Here is a 15,702-nt window from a genome sequence, read left to right as displayed (position 1 = left end):
TACAAGGGGGTGACGAGTGGGATGGAAAATCAATTGCTTTGAATAAACAACTCCTACTTAATCAGCCCCCTGAATTAATCAAAAGCTGACCTCATGCTATCAGTGACGCTTCCGGTTTGATCCCTTCATAACCCATTTAACACTGAAATGCTTAGAGAACTCAGAACAGGCTATAGGTTATGGAGATGTTTTTCTATTTGTAGTTTGGTGTAAACACTAGAATTATGCAGAGAAAATGTGTGTGTTAAAAGGCGTTAGCTTTCAGGATAGGCTAACCATTCAAATTATATTTTAAATTCTGTGTTGCTGCATATCCTCGAGTGATTCAAACCACATGGGGGCTGAAATTATATCTGTGCCTTTATCAGATTTGCAAAAACAGTGCAGTTTGGGAACGTCAGGAGCCCCAATGTTATGGGACTGTGAGGCAGCTCACCCTGTCACTCTTTGGGCTAATGTTAGCTCCAGCAGCTAAAGTGCAAAGCTGTTTACAATATCTTTAGAGGTCATCGACCTGATACCAAACACTGCCAGGCATGTCTTTCCAGCAGTCTTTAATGTCATAACTGACGTCCAAATAAAGGCGAAGTAAGAGCCCGTTTATCATGTCCTTTTTGGATCTGTTATTGAAGCATATTTTGGACGGAGAATTTCACTGATTGCCAACATCATGGCAGTTATGTTCATTTATGTACTGAAAAGAAAACAGACCATTTCTATGTTGATTGTGCATTGATTTTGGAAGAATATGCAAATTATGGCTGCAACAAGGTTTTTTAATGCTGTGAGCGGACATAACCGTAATGGTTTGCTGGAGTTGAGTTGCTGCGGGGTGAGCCATCTCGCATCCTTATTATCTCTGCTGAGAGTTGCGCACGGAGAACAGCGACAGGTAAGCGACAGGTAAACAGAACATAGCAAAATGTTGGCGGCCGATGCAACACCATCGTGTCCTAAAACGTCTAAAGTTTGGAAGCATTTCACCCTCAACACTGCAAAGAAAAGGAATGCCTGCAAGAATTGTATAGCAACCTTGCTTATCATAGAAGCATGTCGGTAATGTGGGAGCATCTGAAGAGAAGGCAGGATGGACCACTAGATCTGATCAATTTTTTCTATCAGCACTTTGTCTGTCGTTGGTTTTAAATGGACAAAAACTTGATATTGGATTTTTTATTTATCTTTTGTATCAGTAGGAGCCAAATCAGCAGCAAAGTTTATTAAGACATATGTTCGAATGAAGAACTCATTGTCTTTATTGTTAGTTAGCTCCTGCTTTAAAGAACCTCCAGCTACATTTAAAGCTGATAGCCAAATAAGAGACATTAAGTAATTGTTAAATTAATCATCTGATTAGTCGATCAATCGCTTCAATAATCGATGACTAATCGACTTTCAAAATAGTCGTTCGTTGCAGCCCTGATGCAAAGTAACTCAGTAGGCTGCCTCCTTAAACAAATAACTTAATATTCACAGTTTTTATTAATTGTCAACAAATCCAGGTGAAGACCACCGACTGCTCAGCCGTGATGCTCTGCTACATGTGCCGCAGGCAGTGCTGAGAGGACTGGTAAGTATAGAGTCAGATTGTCTCATGGACAAACATGAAGACACCATTTCTGAATCACTGCCGGCTTCGTTTTCTGCATTAAACATTTTGTAAAATGTTTTTATATCGCAATATATTGACAAAAACCATGTAAGCTATACCAGTGTATCTCACAGGTCAGTATTGGTCATGGCCAACCGATATATTCGTCCAACTCTAGAATATTTCTATAACACACAAGGCAAGTTTTCGCTGAGGTCTTTCTGGTCTTATATAAAAACCCTAAAATGGCCAGCGACTGCACTATTTGATCTGATTCATGCAGAAACAAGACAATTTAGCGTTAATGCTTAGCAAAAATGTGTTTCGTTGAGTGCACAAATAGAACACAAAAGAAAGTAGTCCAGGACTGAATTTGAATTTAAGGAAAATGAACACAACTTGAATTTAATTAAAACACTGATCAGAAAATAGCAACTAAAATGTTTCTTGGTGTCCTATAACAGTAAGATTTTCCTCACTTTCATTGACTGTTTAAACATTTCAAAATAAAACACTTTGATACAAAGTCTAAGGTGTAACCAGAGAATTATACTGCTTCATGTCAAGTGTCATGCCAAGAGTCCTCTGCATATATAGTGAGATTGCGACGTGCTTGCCCCACACTCTGCAGCCAACCCCAGCAAAACAATCTGCCCCCTCCACTGAGCCCCTGGGAGGGGGGGGACAACGCTGCACTCTCACCCTCCTGTTACTGAGGTGGGAGTGCCATTGTTAGACAACCCCCCGAGGAGCGTAGGAACACGCTTTAAGAGGATCATTAGAAGGAAATGTTCTTGTTTTGTCCCCCTCTGTGAAGTGTTTACTGAAGCTGATTTCTACCCATTTAAATAGAAAGAGCTGGAAATATCACTGAAGATGAGGAAAAAAAGTAACTTCCATTTGAACGTTATCAAATTATACTGAAAATCGAAGCGACTGCAGCGACAGTATGTGGATGTCTTCTCCAATCTGAGAACGATTTGTGTATTAAGTTTTTAGCTTCAAGCCTCATTTATTAATAAAAACTCATTTGGGATTACAATATTGGTTTAAGGCTTATTCATGAGTTGATATTTGGATAAAAGAATAAAAACCAAACAGGAAATGAAAAGGAAGCATAGAAATAATCGAGTCAGTGACGCTCACACTACAAATGAAAAGACAGAACGAGAGCCCAGGGCTCTGCTACACCCTGACCCTCCCCTGTCAGTTACTGCCTGTAGAGCTCTGAAGGTTAAAGAGTGTGTGTGTGTGTGTGTGTGTGTGTGTGTAGAGAGAGAGGGGGGGGTAAGCGGGACCAAAAATAATTAGAGTAAAACTAATTAGATGTAAGTGCTGTTGTTGAAGCATGCACAGCTTGTACAGACCAAACGAGGATACAGGAATGCCCGGGGCTCAATGCACCCCTCCCTCAGGTCTGTGAGGAAGGAGGCATATTTGACCTGGGGGAGTGGGATGCAGGTTGCTGGGCATCGTAGAGGCTTGGGCTGAAGAAGTAACAAATTGTAAAAATACAAATCTGGACTAAAATACATTATTTGGCGTTTAAAAAAAACACTGTTGATGGGTGGATGAGTGTTTAACATAAGGCTACAGCCAGCAGTGGAAACAAGGAGAAGCCTTGTATGAAAAGGACCCCGTGGAAGCAGAATTATGGGTCTAATTCTTTGTTTGTCCAATTTGCATGGTTGCAGTTATTCGTTCATCAAAAAGTAATAAAAAATGTCTCTAATTTCTGGTGTTCATTAAGGTGCAATGTTTCCCGATAGAATCCTTATTGTGCTCTTCCTTTCAGGCAATATGTGTGGCTATTAGTGCTGTCAAAGTGGGCCAAAAATGACTTTTGATTATTCCTTCTAAAAAAACACACACATTTGAACTATTCGAATATCTGTTTTTACGCAATATGTCCCCAACAGGGCACACCAATACAACAAAAGGCAAACTTACTTGCAAAGATTGTTTATGTAAACATAAACAAGCCTTTTAAAAGATCAACAGAGGCTTCCTACACCTTTCAAAATAAACATAAAATAATTTGATTAAGGTAGAACGGACATTCAGCGATTTATCTATTTAAACATAAATATATCTTTTAAAAACATTAACATACCTACACCTGTCTGTTGTGCTGCTCGTGAGAATCTCTCTCTCTCCAGCCGGGCGGGGATTTAAATTCTCCGCCGTCATTACCACACGCCACACGGTTGTTGTATTAGCTCCCTTCAGCTCAGCTGAAGTTAATTATTAACATACCATAGTATAAAGGGACGTTGTGATGCATTTAAAGATGCTCCGTAACCAAGACAGTGCGCACGAGCACATAAGAGAACAGGCCAGAACTCACGAAATAGCTGTGATAGTGCTGATGTTTTTCACATCGAATATTCATTTCAATAATCGAATATTTGATTTTTTATTACAATTCGGGTTATATATTTGAATTTAGAATATTTGTTGACAGCCCTAGTGAGTTTGATGATTTATTAAAGAGATGTTTTGTTTGCAGTTTATACAACATTTGAGAATAATTCAGATTTGTGATCTACTGTTTGCCCACAAAACTCGGGTCACCTGAAATATCCTTTCAGATTGATGACAGCTGCTTGAGGCTGCCCCCCCTTCTGAACATAAACACACACACATACACATACACAAACGCACACGACACACACAATCGCTTTGGAGCTGGTGACATGGGTCAGTGCTTGTGGGGGAAACAAAGCTCAAGTGAAGCGAGAGCAGAGGGCTCAGTCACGAATGTGGCATCGCTCCATGCAGATCAGCGTAGACGTTTCGAAGCAGGCTGCCGCTGCACGATCTCTGCAGAGCGAGGACGGACGGACAGACAGACGGACGGCCAAGTGAGATGCAAAAGGGACATCTTTAAACGAAAAGGTCACAGCTGTAATTAGAAAGATTACAAGCTGCTCTCTGCGTTTAGGATAAGTAGCATGAAGCAAGAGGAGAAATGTGTGGGAGAATTAGTGATGTATGTTGAGTGTTGCACCATAAAATAATCTAATATCTAAAACATTTCCTTTATCCTTTATGACCTTCCAGAATAAATGTGTTAGCCGAACATAGCAAATGAGACACACTGTTCTGCTACCAAGAACTATAGTGACCAATATTACCAATTACGCTATGCAGTGGGAGGTCAAAGGCCAAGAGTGTATGAGTAAAAGCAGTCTCAAACGGGTGAAAACCCAGAGGTCAAGGTACGATCAAAGGATGAGACACTAAAACTGTGCCCAAGAGGACCACATGCCCTTTACAGAGGAAGAAATCTGCCAACATCCATCTGTGTGCATTTCACTATCTCCCCTTCATCTCCGCTCTCAGTGTCCTTCCCACTCTTTCATTTTGACTATGACGGAGCTGCCCCCTTTAAAAGAAAGAATTAAATAAATAAACCTTTCATTCCTCCCCCCTCCCCGAGGCCGGCCAGTCCATGCAGGAAGGTAAACATGTCCACTGTGGTGAGCTCAGACCACGCGGATGCCTCGCTCCAGGTAACAGTCGTCCTCCACAGCTCTGCGCCCACCAGCAACATCTCGGCATTCACGAGCGCTGCAGAGTAGCCGATGTCTGAACAAATTTCCGCTTCAGTGCCAAACCCTCCCTCCTCAAGCAAGGACATGCATGGATTTGATGAGGAGGTTGATTCAAATCAGGGTCAACAGTGTGCCCTCTACCTCTACAGCACCTGGCTGATGGCTTATATTCTGTCTGAACAGCATCACCTTTTTGATGTTTGAAGTGTTGACTTTTTTGTAAAGGCAGACCTGCTATTGAAGGCTCAGTAGGCGTTCAGACGGTAAACAGCCCTGTTGTGTTGCTAAAGGTACCTGAGCTGATGAAATATGATCGAGGAAGTTCAGGTTAAGTAATCTATCCACAACTCTGAACGCTCATCAGCCACAGGAAGACTGTATAGTGATTTATACTATAAGACAGGAAAGAATGTGCACTTTCAGACAATGAATTAGCGAACACGCTGCCTTTCAAGATTACTCGCATTACACTTTGGCAAAAGTTGAGCCAGGAGCAAGTTTTTCCAAACAGCCCAGTGATTTTTAAAAGGCTGGGAAGTTGTTTGGTAGATCAAGTCACCCACAAGGCTCTTTATTGCGGTTCCTGCTTAATTTTCTTTGAAATAAAACACAGTCATTAGTCTCACATAGGCCTTAACCTTCATGAATTAATAACAACAGGTTACGGACGTAACTCCAGCACAATCTCTCTCTATCTCACAGTCTCGGCTCATACGGTTGTTTGGCTGTGTGTAAATAAGATTGTTTTCTGTTAATACCAACCCACGGAAACCTTTAAAACAAAGATCCAAAACTATCCCTGGATATGGCAAACAGCCGGGTGAGAAAGTGAGCAATGAATGTATATATTTAATTTACGTTTATCAATTATCATTTACAGTTGAGCAGATGCCTCTTCACTCTTTCCTGTATATAATAAATCTAAATTACTTTTATAAAGCGAACATATTCAAATTGTTTATGGTCTTCATTAAGGTAAAACTCATAGAGAAAGGCAGGGCTGACAGGATCTGCCCAGCTCAATCCACAGCAGACACGCAGTCGACATGCAACCTGCCGTCGCGCTCAATTGCTGTAAATCACGATAGAGACGAAATAGAAAAACAGATACGATAGACATTTCATATTGTTTTGACAATATATATCGCCATAACGCCCAGCCCTACCAGGGGTCCACAAACGTGTGGTTGCAATGTTCCTGAATATATGGGGTATGTATGTGTCTGCTCAGTCAGGGGCTCTAAGAGCAAAATAATTGCACTTCAGCTGCTCTACAACAGGATGGAATTACTTGCAGTGCAGAAATGTGCAGTGCACAAAAATAATTGACTCCAGACAGCATTCAAACTGACAGAACTAATTGCGCGACAACTGTCAAAGTGAAAATTCAGGTCATCGGTTTGGCGTACAGTACATTTGTGTTCTTAGAGTCCAGCCTATATGCTGCATAATCCGGTTCCTCTGTAAAGCGTAGGTGGACAAGGTGTGGGCTGATGTTCATTACTTTCCTCTCTGCCAGTCGATACTCTTCCTTAGTCTTCAAGCGCTCCCATGGAGATACTATGTATACCCTAGCTGCCAAATACAGCACAATCTGGTAGTGTGTTTGTGTGTGTGTGTGTGTGCAGAGGAAGCAAAGAACATGATATGATTAGGGTGACAGGAACGTACATCCATATCCAAGATTTCGTCTCTAATAAAATCAATAAATATTACAGAGAGTTCTTCTTTGTCAACACTGTGTCACACAGCTACACAGCTACCACCACCCACTGGTTAAACGTGTCAGTGTGTCTGTCTCGCTTTGAAAGCCCCTGCATAGAAACCTCCGGTTACTGACAGCATGCTTGTTTAAAGAAATGTCACCACAGAGCTCCCCTCAGGGCGGGAGAGTGTAAAAACTTTCCTGCCTTGAAACATCCAGGTAGAAAAAGAATAAATAGATAAATTCTATCATGACCAGCAATGCAGCTATGGAAAATGATTTTTACTTTGGATGAGTCCACTCGAAGCCTGCAGAGAGAGAGACGAGTCTCAGTGCTCCAGGTCCGAGGGACATTGGGACAAAGGCTGTGATGTGAGGCTGATGATGGTTGCTGCTTCCCTTATGTTTACCATCATTTCCCTTCACAAACAAGAAGCCAGGCTGGAAAAGGCCAGAGAGCCAGGGCCTCCAGCAGGCAGTGCAAGATGGGGGGAGCGACACAGAATGAAAAGAGAAATAAAAAGAGGGGAGACATTGAGAGAGAGAGAGAGAGAGAGAGAGAGAGAGAGAGGGGTAAAGGCATTCACTGGTGAGAGACACGGAGAGAGAGAGAGAGAGAGAGAGAGAGAGAGAGAGAGAGAGAGAGAGAGAGAGAGAGAGAGAGAGAGGGAGTTTGGGCTAAGCTGCCTCCAGACACCACGCGGCTCAGAGCAGATCGAGAGTGACGGCTTGCTGATTAGTCAACTCACAGCCCCCAAGACGGCAGTCTGTGTACATGCGCACACACACACACACACACAGTAGTATTGCAGTTAATTTAAATAAACCACTATAATAATTAGTGCTGTTGTCATTGTAAACATTCAAACATAGGGACACACATACATGTAAACAACTGAACACATCATATCTCACTGGATCTAATGTCGTTTAAAACCTGTCTGCAATGTGCACATTTGTACATAGCATGAAGAGGGCGCATACCACTATTATGAGCTGAAACGTGTGCGTGAATGTGTGTGCGTTGATTATTTACCTTGAGGAGATAGACCGGGATGTTGCTGAAGTCCACGGGGAGTTTGAGAAGGAAACGGGCAGAGAACTCCCCCGTCTGCAGAACAACACACAGAGGTGACAAAATTTACAAAGTGGACAATAAAACAGGTCACATGGTAACAAAAATGAGGACTTCTGGTAGAAATAATGATGTATGACGGGGCTGAGTACCATAAAAAGTCCAGTATCTGAGCAAATGCCATAAAAGAGTTTGGTTAAAGTCAGTTTGGGTATAATAATTGTGATGATCCTTTTTCTGCACTTCAATATCTTAATGCAAAATCTTCAGGAAACAACTATGCATTGGTAAAAGTCATTTACAAAACAACTACTCAGATACTACTTTCTCTCTTGTAAACCTCACAAGGTCACAGTAAACAGCGTGCAGTCTAAGCAGCACTTGTTCGCTTAAGGCACCCCGCAGGATTGTGTCCTGTCCCAACCGCTGGTTTGTCTCTACACCACGACGGTAGAAGACAGTACAAGGACAGGCAGATTCACATCATGAGACCTGACATGCAGTAAAGGTCACTGCCTTAACCAAGCAACAGTCAGAGTGCCCACCAGTAAACTTTCTTAACAATGAGAAACTCTTGTCCTGATGTTTTAAAGCTGCTTAACCTGATTCACTTAGCCTCCCACTGTTACATGGTAAGCAAACAAGACCAGGCGATGCTATTTTGAGGTAAAAAAAAAAGATAAATGCAGTTGCAAAACATTTTCACGTATATCTGAAGATGCTTAATGTGTGTTTTGAGTGATTTGGGGCGATTAAATTGAGAGAAGGACAAGGACAGATGTTTCCTCTCCTACTCTGCTCTATGCTGGACTGTAACAACCATTGTCCCCACTTCTCATGTATATGTTGTTTTGGTTTCATTATCTCATCATGAACAAAAGGTATGGTGCCATCTCTGTGAGCATATGATGTACCGGGATGTGACACTGCTGTGGCTGATTGACGCAGTATGGGCTGTTATTGTTTCACCTGAAGCAGTTGTGGCAGTTAAGCACTGTAACTACATTTTCGTAAAGACACAGCCTTCCAAGCTTTGGGTCACGCTGGTTCACAGAAAAAGCTTTTTGGGAGATGATTGCCCGATCTCAGCTTTACTTATACACAAGGTGAGACCAAGACATCCTTTGACCATGCTGCAAGAGAGATTAAACCACTAGCAACAGAGTTGAGGGTTGTGCGGGTTCATATAGCCCAAAGATGTGGAAGCTATATCTGGAAGATCAGAGTATTCTGGTTGACTTTCGACTTCTTGCACCACTGAGCACCTTTCATAGAAACTAAAAGGACCCCACGTCCAGCACCGTGTCCACCTGTCCTTATAGATCCAGTGTCAATTCCGTTTGAAAGAGCAACAGCCAGCAACCGGTGGTGCAACTCCAACATTCCCTCAGTCACTCAGTCAGGGTCAGATTTTTCAATGTGTAGGGCTGACCCCACCTTTGCCACAGTCCAGCTAAAAACGGATACTAGTCAGGCCAGTAGTTTGTTCAATTATCGCTTTACTAAAGTTCATTAGTAAAATACATGTTATGTAAAGCTATTTGTGTTTAACGCTCCAGGGAGGAGTTTTTCGCTGGTTATGAAACAGACTGAAATGAATAATGGTGCCTCTTTATGACCTACGACGGCAAACCAGACCACCAGCGACAAGATTGACTATTTCTATGTAGTTATTTTTAATGCCTGAAACAGTTGGCGGGGGGTAGGTGTCAGACAAAGTGATTAACTGCACGTTGCCTTTGTTTACATTCTCCAGGGCAAAAATTTTAAGTGAGTGACACATATGTTAATGAAAGCAGGATGAGATTCCTTTTAAAAAAACTTCACTTAAGTATGTACAGGACAAAATCAGCAAATAGATAAGAGGTACGGCTTTGTCCACAGGTGGCGCCAAAATCATCACAACCTGAAAGTTCCCCACAGCAGCTTTAAACACACATGATGTGAAATTATAACTCTGTGTTTTGAAGCAACTTATACTTTTTCAGGTTTAATGGTGTGTTTTCTTAGAAAAGAATCAAGCAAATGTATGCAGCATGATGTTCAAACCCAATAATTAGCTTAAATGTACCACATAGGTTAAGCATATTATTGGATTATTTATTGTTGACAAGTTTTTGTCAGTGTGTCCTCAAAAATGTGTCTTTAAACAGGCATACAGAAACACAGTTGCCAACATGGCGTCACAAAGATCTTAAAATCATGCTATTTCCTATCGAGACTTCTGAGGACTGCTTATAAAATTAGAATTTGAATCTACAATAGTTTTTGTAAATAATGGCATGGAAGAATAAGGAGAAGTCAAACCTAGCTCATATCATATCATTTCATCTCATTTAACACTGTTGAGTATTAATGTTTTCATTTCAAGACTGAACAAGCTACAGGAATAACGTGAACAGTGTTTCCAGGGTCACATTATCCTTTGGTTGTTTTTAATACCATGACACGACTCATGGTTTGGTAAATGCAGAACATCACAAACACAAAGTCATCAAACATTTCCTTACCCAGCTGTTTTTGCGTCCGGCATAAATCTCCATGTTGCGGCCGTAGCTGGGATCCTCCAGCAGGCTATCGTACTCAAAGAGCAGCCTGGAGCTCTCGCGCAGGCGCTGGTACTGGTAGTTGTGGTACTGCTGGATGAGCTCCTTCACTAGCTGGAGCAAGCATTCTGGGTCCCCCGCATCCCACTGGACCAGGTGCTGAGGTAGACACCAGAGAGGAGTCATTAGAACCGACACAGGCCATGCCATTTATTATAATTGTTCAACATGTTAGCATTGAACATGACCACGGTGATAATTACAAAACTTAATTGCCACATTAGCCACATTTTTGCAAGATATCAACCCAAATTAATCCATGCACAAAGAGATTTCAATATGACACTCAAGGAAATTTTCAAGGCTGCCAGCTATATCTCTATCCATCAGAGTTAGGTATGTTGTCTGTGTCTATGGGGCGCATCAGCACCGTCATTTGACGTACTTGTTGGCGTGAGGATTGACAGGCTACTTCATCTTGAGTGTCTGGAGTTGGTTTTCTAATATTGCAAACTAGCTTACTTTTCGAGAGCTAAGATTGCATCCCATAATTTGTGTGCAGAGAATTTTACAGATGACGATATATTTCATTGTTTTGACTCAGATATTCAGACATATTAATCAAAGCAAGACAGGTATACAATACTGAAATATGCAGGCTGAACTCACAGGCATTCATGCATTGGGGAAAGCTGATAATTAAAAGATAGTAGTAGTTCAGTGTGTAGGAAACTGGCTATTGTAGCATTATTAGTTGGGAAGATCATAGAGGATGATAGATTGGGCCTGTAAGAAGAAAAAAGTCCCAGTAACCGCCAAAGTACTTCCCATTACCAGATCAGAAGGAAAGGGCTGTGCTGAAGCATGTCCTGTTGCCACACAGAGGTTCACCGGTAGATTGATATGGAAAAGTACTGTATGAGTATGAGCAACTTTTTTGACCCCTGTGGTTACATGACTGATAGCTATAGATGTTTTTTTGTATTTTGAAGTATAAGAGTATGTCTAACACCAAGACAATATTTTTACATAACTTGACTGTGGTGCAATATTTGAGCACTTTTCATTAGAATGGTTCACGATGCACGCTGACCAACAGAAAGAGGCCAGAAACCAATATGTATACCCTGGACAAAACCACAATCATATGCAACCACCTGTCACATATGAGTAAGCAGAGCCGACCATACACGACCCACTACCGGGCTAATCCTAGCAAAGAGAAGTGGAACCTGTCCATTGATGCGCGAGGAATAAAATGCGTATAATTAATGTGAACAACACTGCGAAGATAAATTGCAGGAAACATGTCAGGACTAATCAAGACAAATGGATGGCTGAGCTCTTGAGAATGAACGCTGTGAGAGCTTTATAATAGAGAATTACAGCACGCAAAGCAAACACAAAAAGACCCATAATAAGGACTTTAAATGTGTTTGTTAATTTAAAGAGATTTATTCTGCAGAAGAACAAGTGAAATCTAAGTTTACACGATTACTGCTGTTTTTACATTGACAAGATTTTTTGGAGAAAGGTAATCTTGAATGTGCAACAGGGGAAACTTTCTTCCTCCCTGTCAGATCGAATGTGAAATGAAAACAGATGATAATAACGACATGCAGATGAAAAGGGCAGTGAGTGGCTAGCAGGAGTTTGGGATTTGCATGATGTGGGCCTCTCTGCAGACTTGGAGTAAGAAAAAGTGGAAGTGATTTCTTTCCAAGCTCATTCTGAAAGTGAAATACTGCTGGCAGAGTCAGAATGTGAGTCGACAAAAAACAAGCTGATGACATAACTGCAATGTTAAAGTGAATGTGCAACTAGAGTTCATTGTTTCTCCCTGCCATGCTGAAGCAATATTTATGAGAAAATCAGCATATAGAGGCATTTTGGTGTGCATGTGTTGAAAGGGGGGTTAATAGATGCCAGTGAGATTGTAATCATTAATACCCATGACACCAAGGTGTCATAAGCAAGACGTCTTTGACTTGGATTAACTTGTCTGCCTGCCTGCCTCTCTGGGAACCTGTATCAGCCCAATGGAGAAAGCTTCCATTGTTTTAGAGGGGGGGGGGCTGCAAGGCCAGGCTAAACAGAGACAGTGACCTCATCGTCCTGATCCACCAGTGGTTACCAGCAATGCCGGGATTCCCGAAACGCGGGGGCGATGCAAACAAGGATGGGCATTGTCCAAAAGAAGCAGTCAGCGCTCCGGGGCAGGAGCGAGCTGAAACTGAGGAGAGACTGAGGAAGTGCTGTGTCAGGATTGTGACACAGAATATCAGTGAAACTCTGCTGAGGAGGAGGAGAGGCGGGGAGGAGAGATCAGAGGTGGGAGAGAGGGGGGAGAAATAAGCTGTAGAGCTCGGGCAAGTAGGCCAAGGCCAATAAAAACAGGCCCCGGACTCACTGCAGCGCTCATATGTTGGTAATAATCAGATAATAAACTAACTTACCATACTAAAATAATTGAAATGAGGAGAGAGGCAGTACAGTTTTTATTGCTGTTTTAATGACAGCGCTGTGATGCACATTTGTTGTTGTCAAAATCACAGCAACAAGAAATGTTCCCATATGTTCGGACAGGAGTGCAGGAGAAACACTCCCTCCATAATTACAGTTAAGGTTTCCTCATGCTCATTAGCTGACCTCAGATGCTCCAGTGGAGCTATTTACTGGCCAATAACAGAGGGGTTGAGCCTCAACTGGGCGGCTCCCAGGTGAAGCAGGGTGTTGCTGGAAGAGGTTGACTTCTCCCAGTGTAAACAAAGGCTATTATATATATAAGAAGGAGGACATGGTGTCCCAATATGCTTTATGCTTACTTACACCTGCTATTATCATGGGTGCATGAGTGTGTTCACACTGACAATTATGGCAAAATGCAGGATACCTGGTTGGAATACACAAAATTTAGAGTGGAGCGATTAACACTTCTCACTCTGAATGGTTGTTATCTTGTCTACGAAGCAGAAGGGACTTATAAGAAGATAAGATTTCCGGACCCTGCTTAACAAAGAGTATACACAAGCAGTTACAAATTAACAGCATGTTAATTTGTGTTAATTTTGATGAAAGTGAATCAAAGACACGTTAGCAAAGAGAAGAGAGAAATTATGAGTGAATATAGCCATCAAATGTGGGCAATAATGCTCGGCCCCAAGACAGCCAAGCCTTTAGAATGAAGGAAAAAACAGGTAAGAAGAAATAAAAGCAGTCAAACACAACCCTGTCAAATTTACCCATTAGGGACATATGACATGTGCCTCTACAACATAGACTGTATAAAAAGATGGACGACATCACAGCTCCGTAAAAGTGAAGCCTAAACATCTCTATCGCCCCCTGCTGGCTGACTGCAGTATAGGTCATAAAGCCCGCCTCCTCCATGTTAACAGATGGGACATGAGTCAAATTATAAAATCAAAATACACATCAAATACATTTTTCTCAAACATGGTTTCTGTCATTATAGTTAGTTCTTGTCACGCTGATTCATATTCAAGTGTTCATTTTTCTGACAAGTTTACTTTTAATTAGTTATTTGATGCAGTCAAAAGGATGATTGACAGCTCTGTTGACAAATACGGCTCCGGATCTGTTCTGGATTCGCAGAGTGGAGGACGAACGGCGAGAGGAGACGTAACTAAAACAATCACTACAGTCATTGAAGTTTCCATATCTGTGAACGTTAACCTCAGAGTGTACATTTTATAAAAGCAGATGAAAAAATGATCCTACTTCTCAGTGAATAAATAGCTCAGTAACTATGTTCCTAATAAGTTTATGATCTCAGCCCATAGTTTGAAGCCCTCATCCAGACACCATGAAGTTCGTTTTGTAAATTACGGTCCCATTTAAAGTTATAATCTCGAAGAGCTCAGTTTGATTCTATTTGGCAGCACCTTTGGAGATAAATGGTAATTGCTGGAGGACACGTCCCAATATAACCAGACGCCCACGGTTGTTACGGTTGTTACGGTTGTTACGGTTGTAACTCTTGATTTTCCTCGCCAATGGTCGCTTCCCTTTTTAGACCGTTTGCCTTCATCTGAGCGTCCAATTTGTTTCTTTTTCTTTTTTTTTCTTTTCACTTATTTTTGAAGTTGTATCTGTAGTCATCGATCTTTTCTTTATTTGTTCAGCCATAGTAGATTACCACCTCGCAACACTTGCTGAGACCGGAAGAGAAACGATTAGCTCCACCCACCCTCTCTGGCAGACCAACCACTGCTGGGTGATGGAAAACGTGTCACTAACTGGGCGCCGCTTGTGATTTTTTCTGCGAGAGTTGCACCAGACACCCAGTCTGTGATACTGCAAATACAAAGGCTTTCATCAGTGGGCCATAGGCTCAATCACCATTGTGTTACCTCATTCGGCAACAGTGACTTAATAGACATTTATCTAAATGAAAATCTTCAAGATTATTACTTTAAGGTCGAATAGAGGATTTGGTAGGGTCTACCTAAGGACAACCAAGGTTTCTTGTGATTGGCAACTGGTTACCATGGCGGGATGTCAACAAGGATTGAGGTGCAGCAATGCATATCCAGCCTCTTGTCCAAATATGGTCACTTCTGGCTCCGAAAAACCAAGACGGCGACAGCCAAAATGCAAAACTGTTGTCTACAAAGCAATATGTGCTGTCAGGGTGGTTACTTCCATGTCCAGCAAACAGTCTATGGTATTAGGTTATAATTCTGTACTGGACAAATGTAAATAAAATTATGTTATGATGGTACTAGATGAAAAGTCAGTGGATCACCAAATATTCATCGTCTGGGGACTTGAATATGTTTCCATGGCAAAGACACAACACTAAAATCTACAAAAAGGAGGACAAGTCAGTAGGATTCAACCTTTTGAAAGAATGACTGATTAAAATGTCATGGCAATCCTTCCAATAATTGTTCTGATATTCAGTCTGGACCAAATTGGTGGACTGACCCACTGACAGGCAGACCCAGAAAAAAACACTCCCATCCCTACATCATTGCTGCTTTGTGGTCAAAAACATGGTTGTGGTCAATAACAGGAAACTGCTCTGGTACATCTTGTATTGTACTGAATGTTCTGACTTTGAGTTAACAAGGTAGTGCTTGAAAGCTGCAGCACAGCATTGGTGGAACATAGAGGGAGAGACAGTGAAAAGCACTGAGCCAAAAAGCAATGTCCATGTGTTGCAATGTGTATGTGTTTGTGTGTAGACATGAGAGTCTGTACAG

At 41.7% G+C, this 15,702-nt stretch overlaps 1 protein-coding gene across 2 annotated transcripts in view; it reads right to left on the bottom strand.

Moving 5' to 3' along the window:
• babam2 (BRISC and BRCA1 A complex member 2) overlaps positions 1 to 15,702 on the bottom strand; it is a 99,356-nt gene that overhangs the window by 62,001 nt on the left and 21,653 nt on the right. For both annotated transcript variants that reach the window (XM_069661946.1, XM_069661947.1), the window contains exons 5-6: positions 10,439 to 10,633; positions 7,890 to 7,964 (exon numbers count right to left, since the gene is read on the bottom strand). In XM_069661946.1, the coding sequence (XP_069518047.1) occupies positions 7,890 to 7,964; positions 10,439 to 10,633 (270 nt within the window). The remainder of the gene's footprint in view (positions 1 to 7,889; positions 7,965 to 10,438; positions 10,634 to 15,702) is intronic.

Source organism: Semicossyphus pulcher, unplaced genomic scaffold, assembly GCF_022749685.1.
Source record: "Semicossyphus pulcher isolate SPU_LCO1_2020_fin unplaced genomic scaffold, fSemPul1.0.p SCAF_14, whole genome shotgun sequence".
Classification (NCBI taxonomy): domain Eukaryota; kingdom Metazoa; phylum Chordata; class Actinopteri; order Labriformes; family Labridae; genus Semicossyphus; species Semicossyphus pulcher.
Note: the sequence above shows the minus strand (reverse complement) of the source record. Positions and strands in the feature narration are given on the sequence as shown.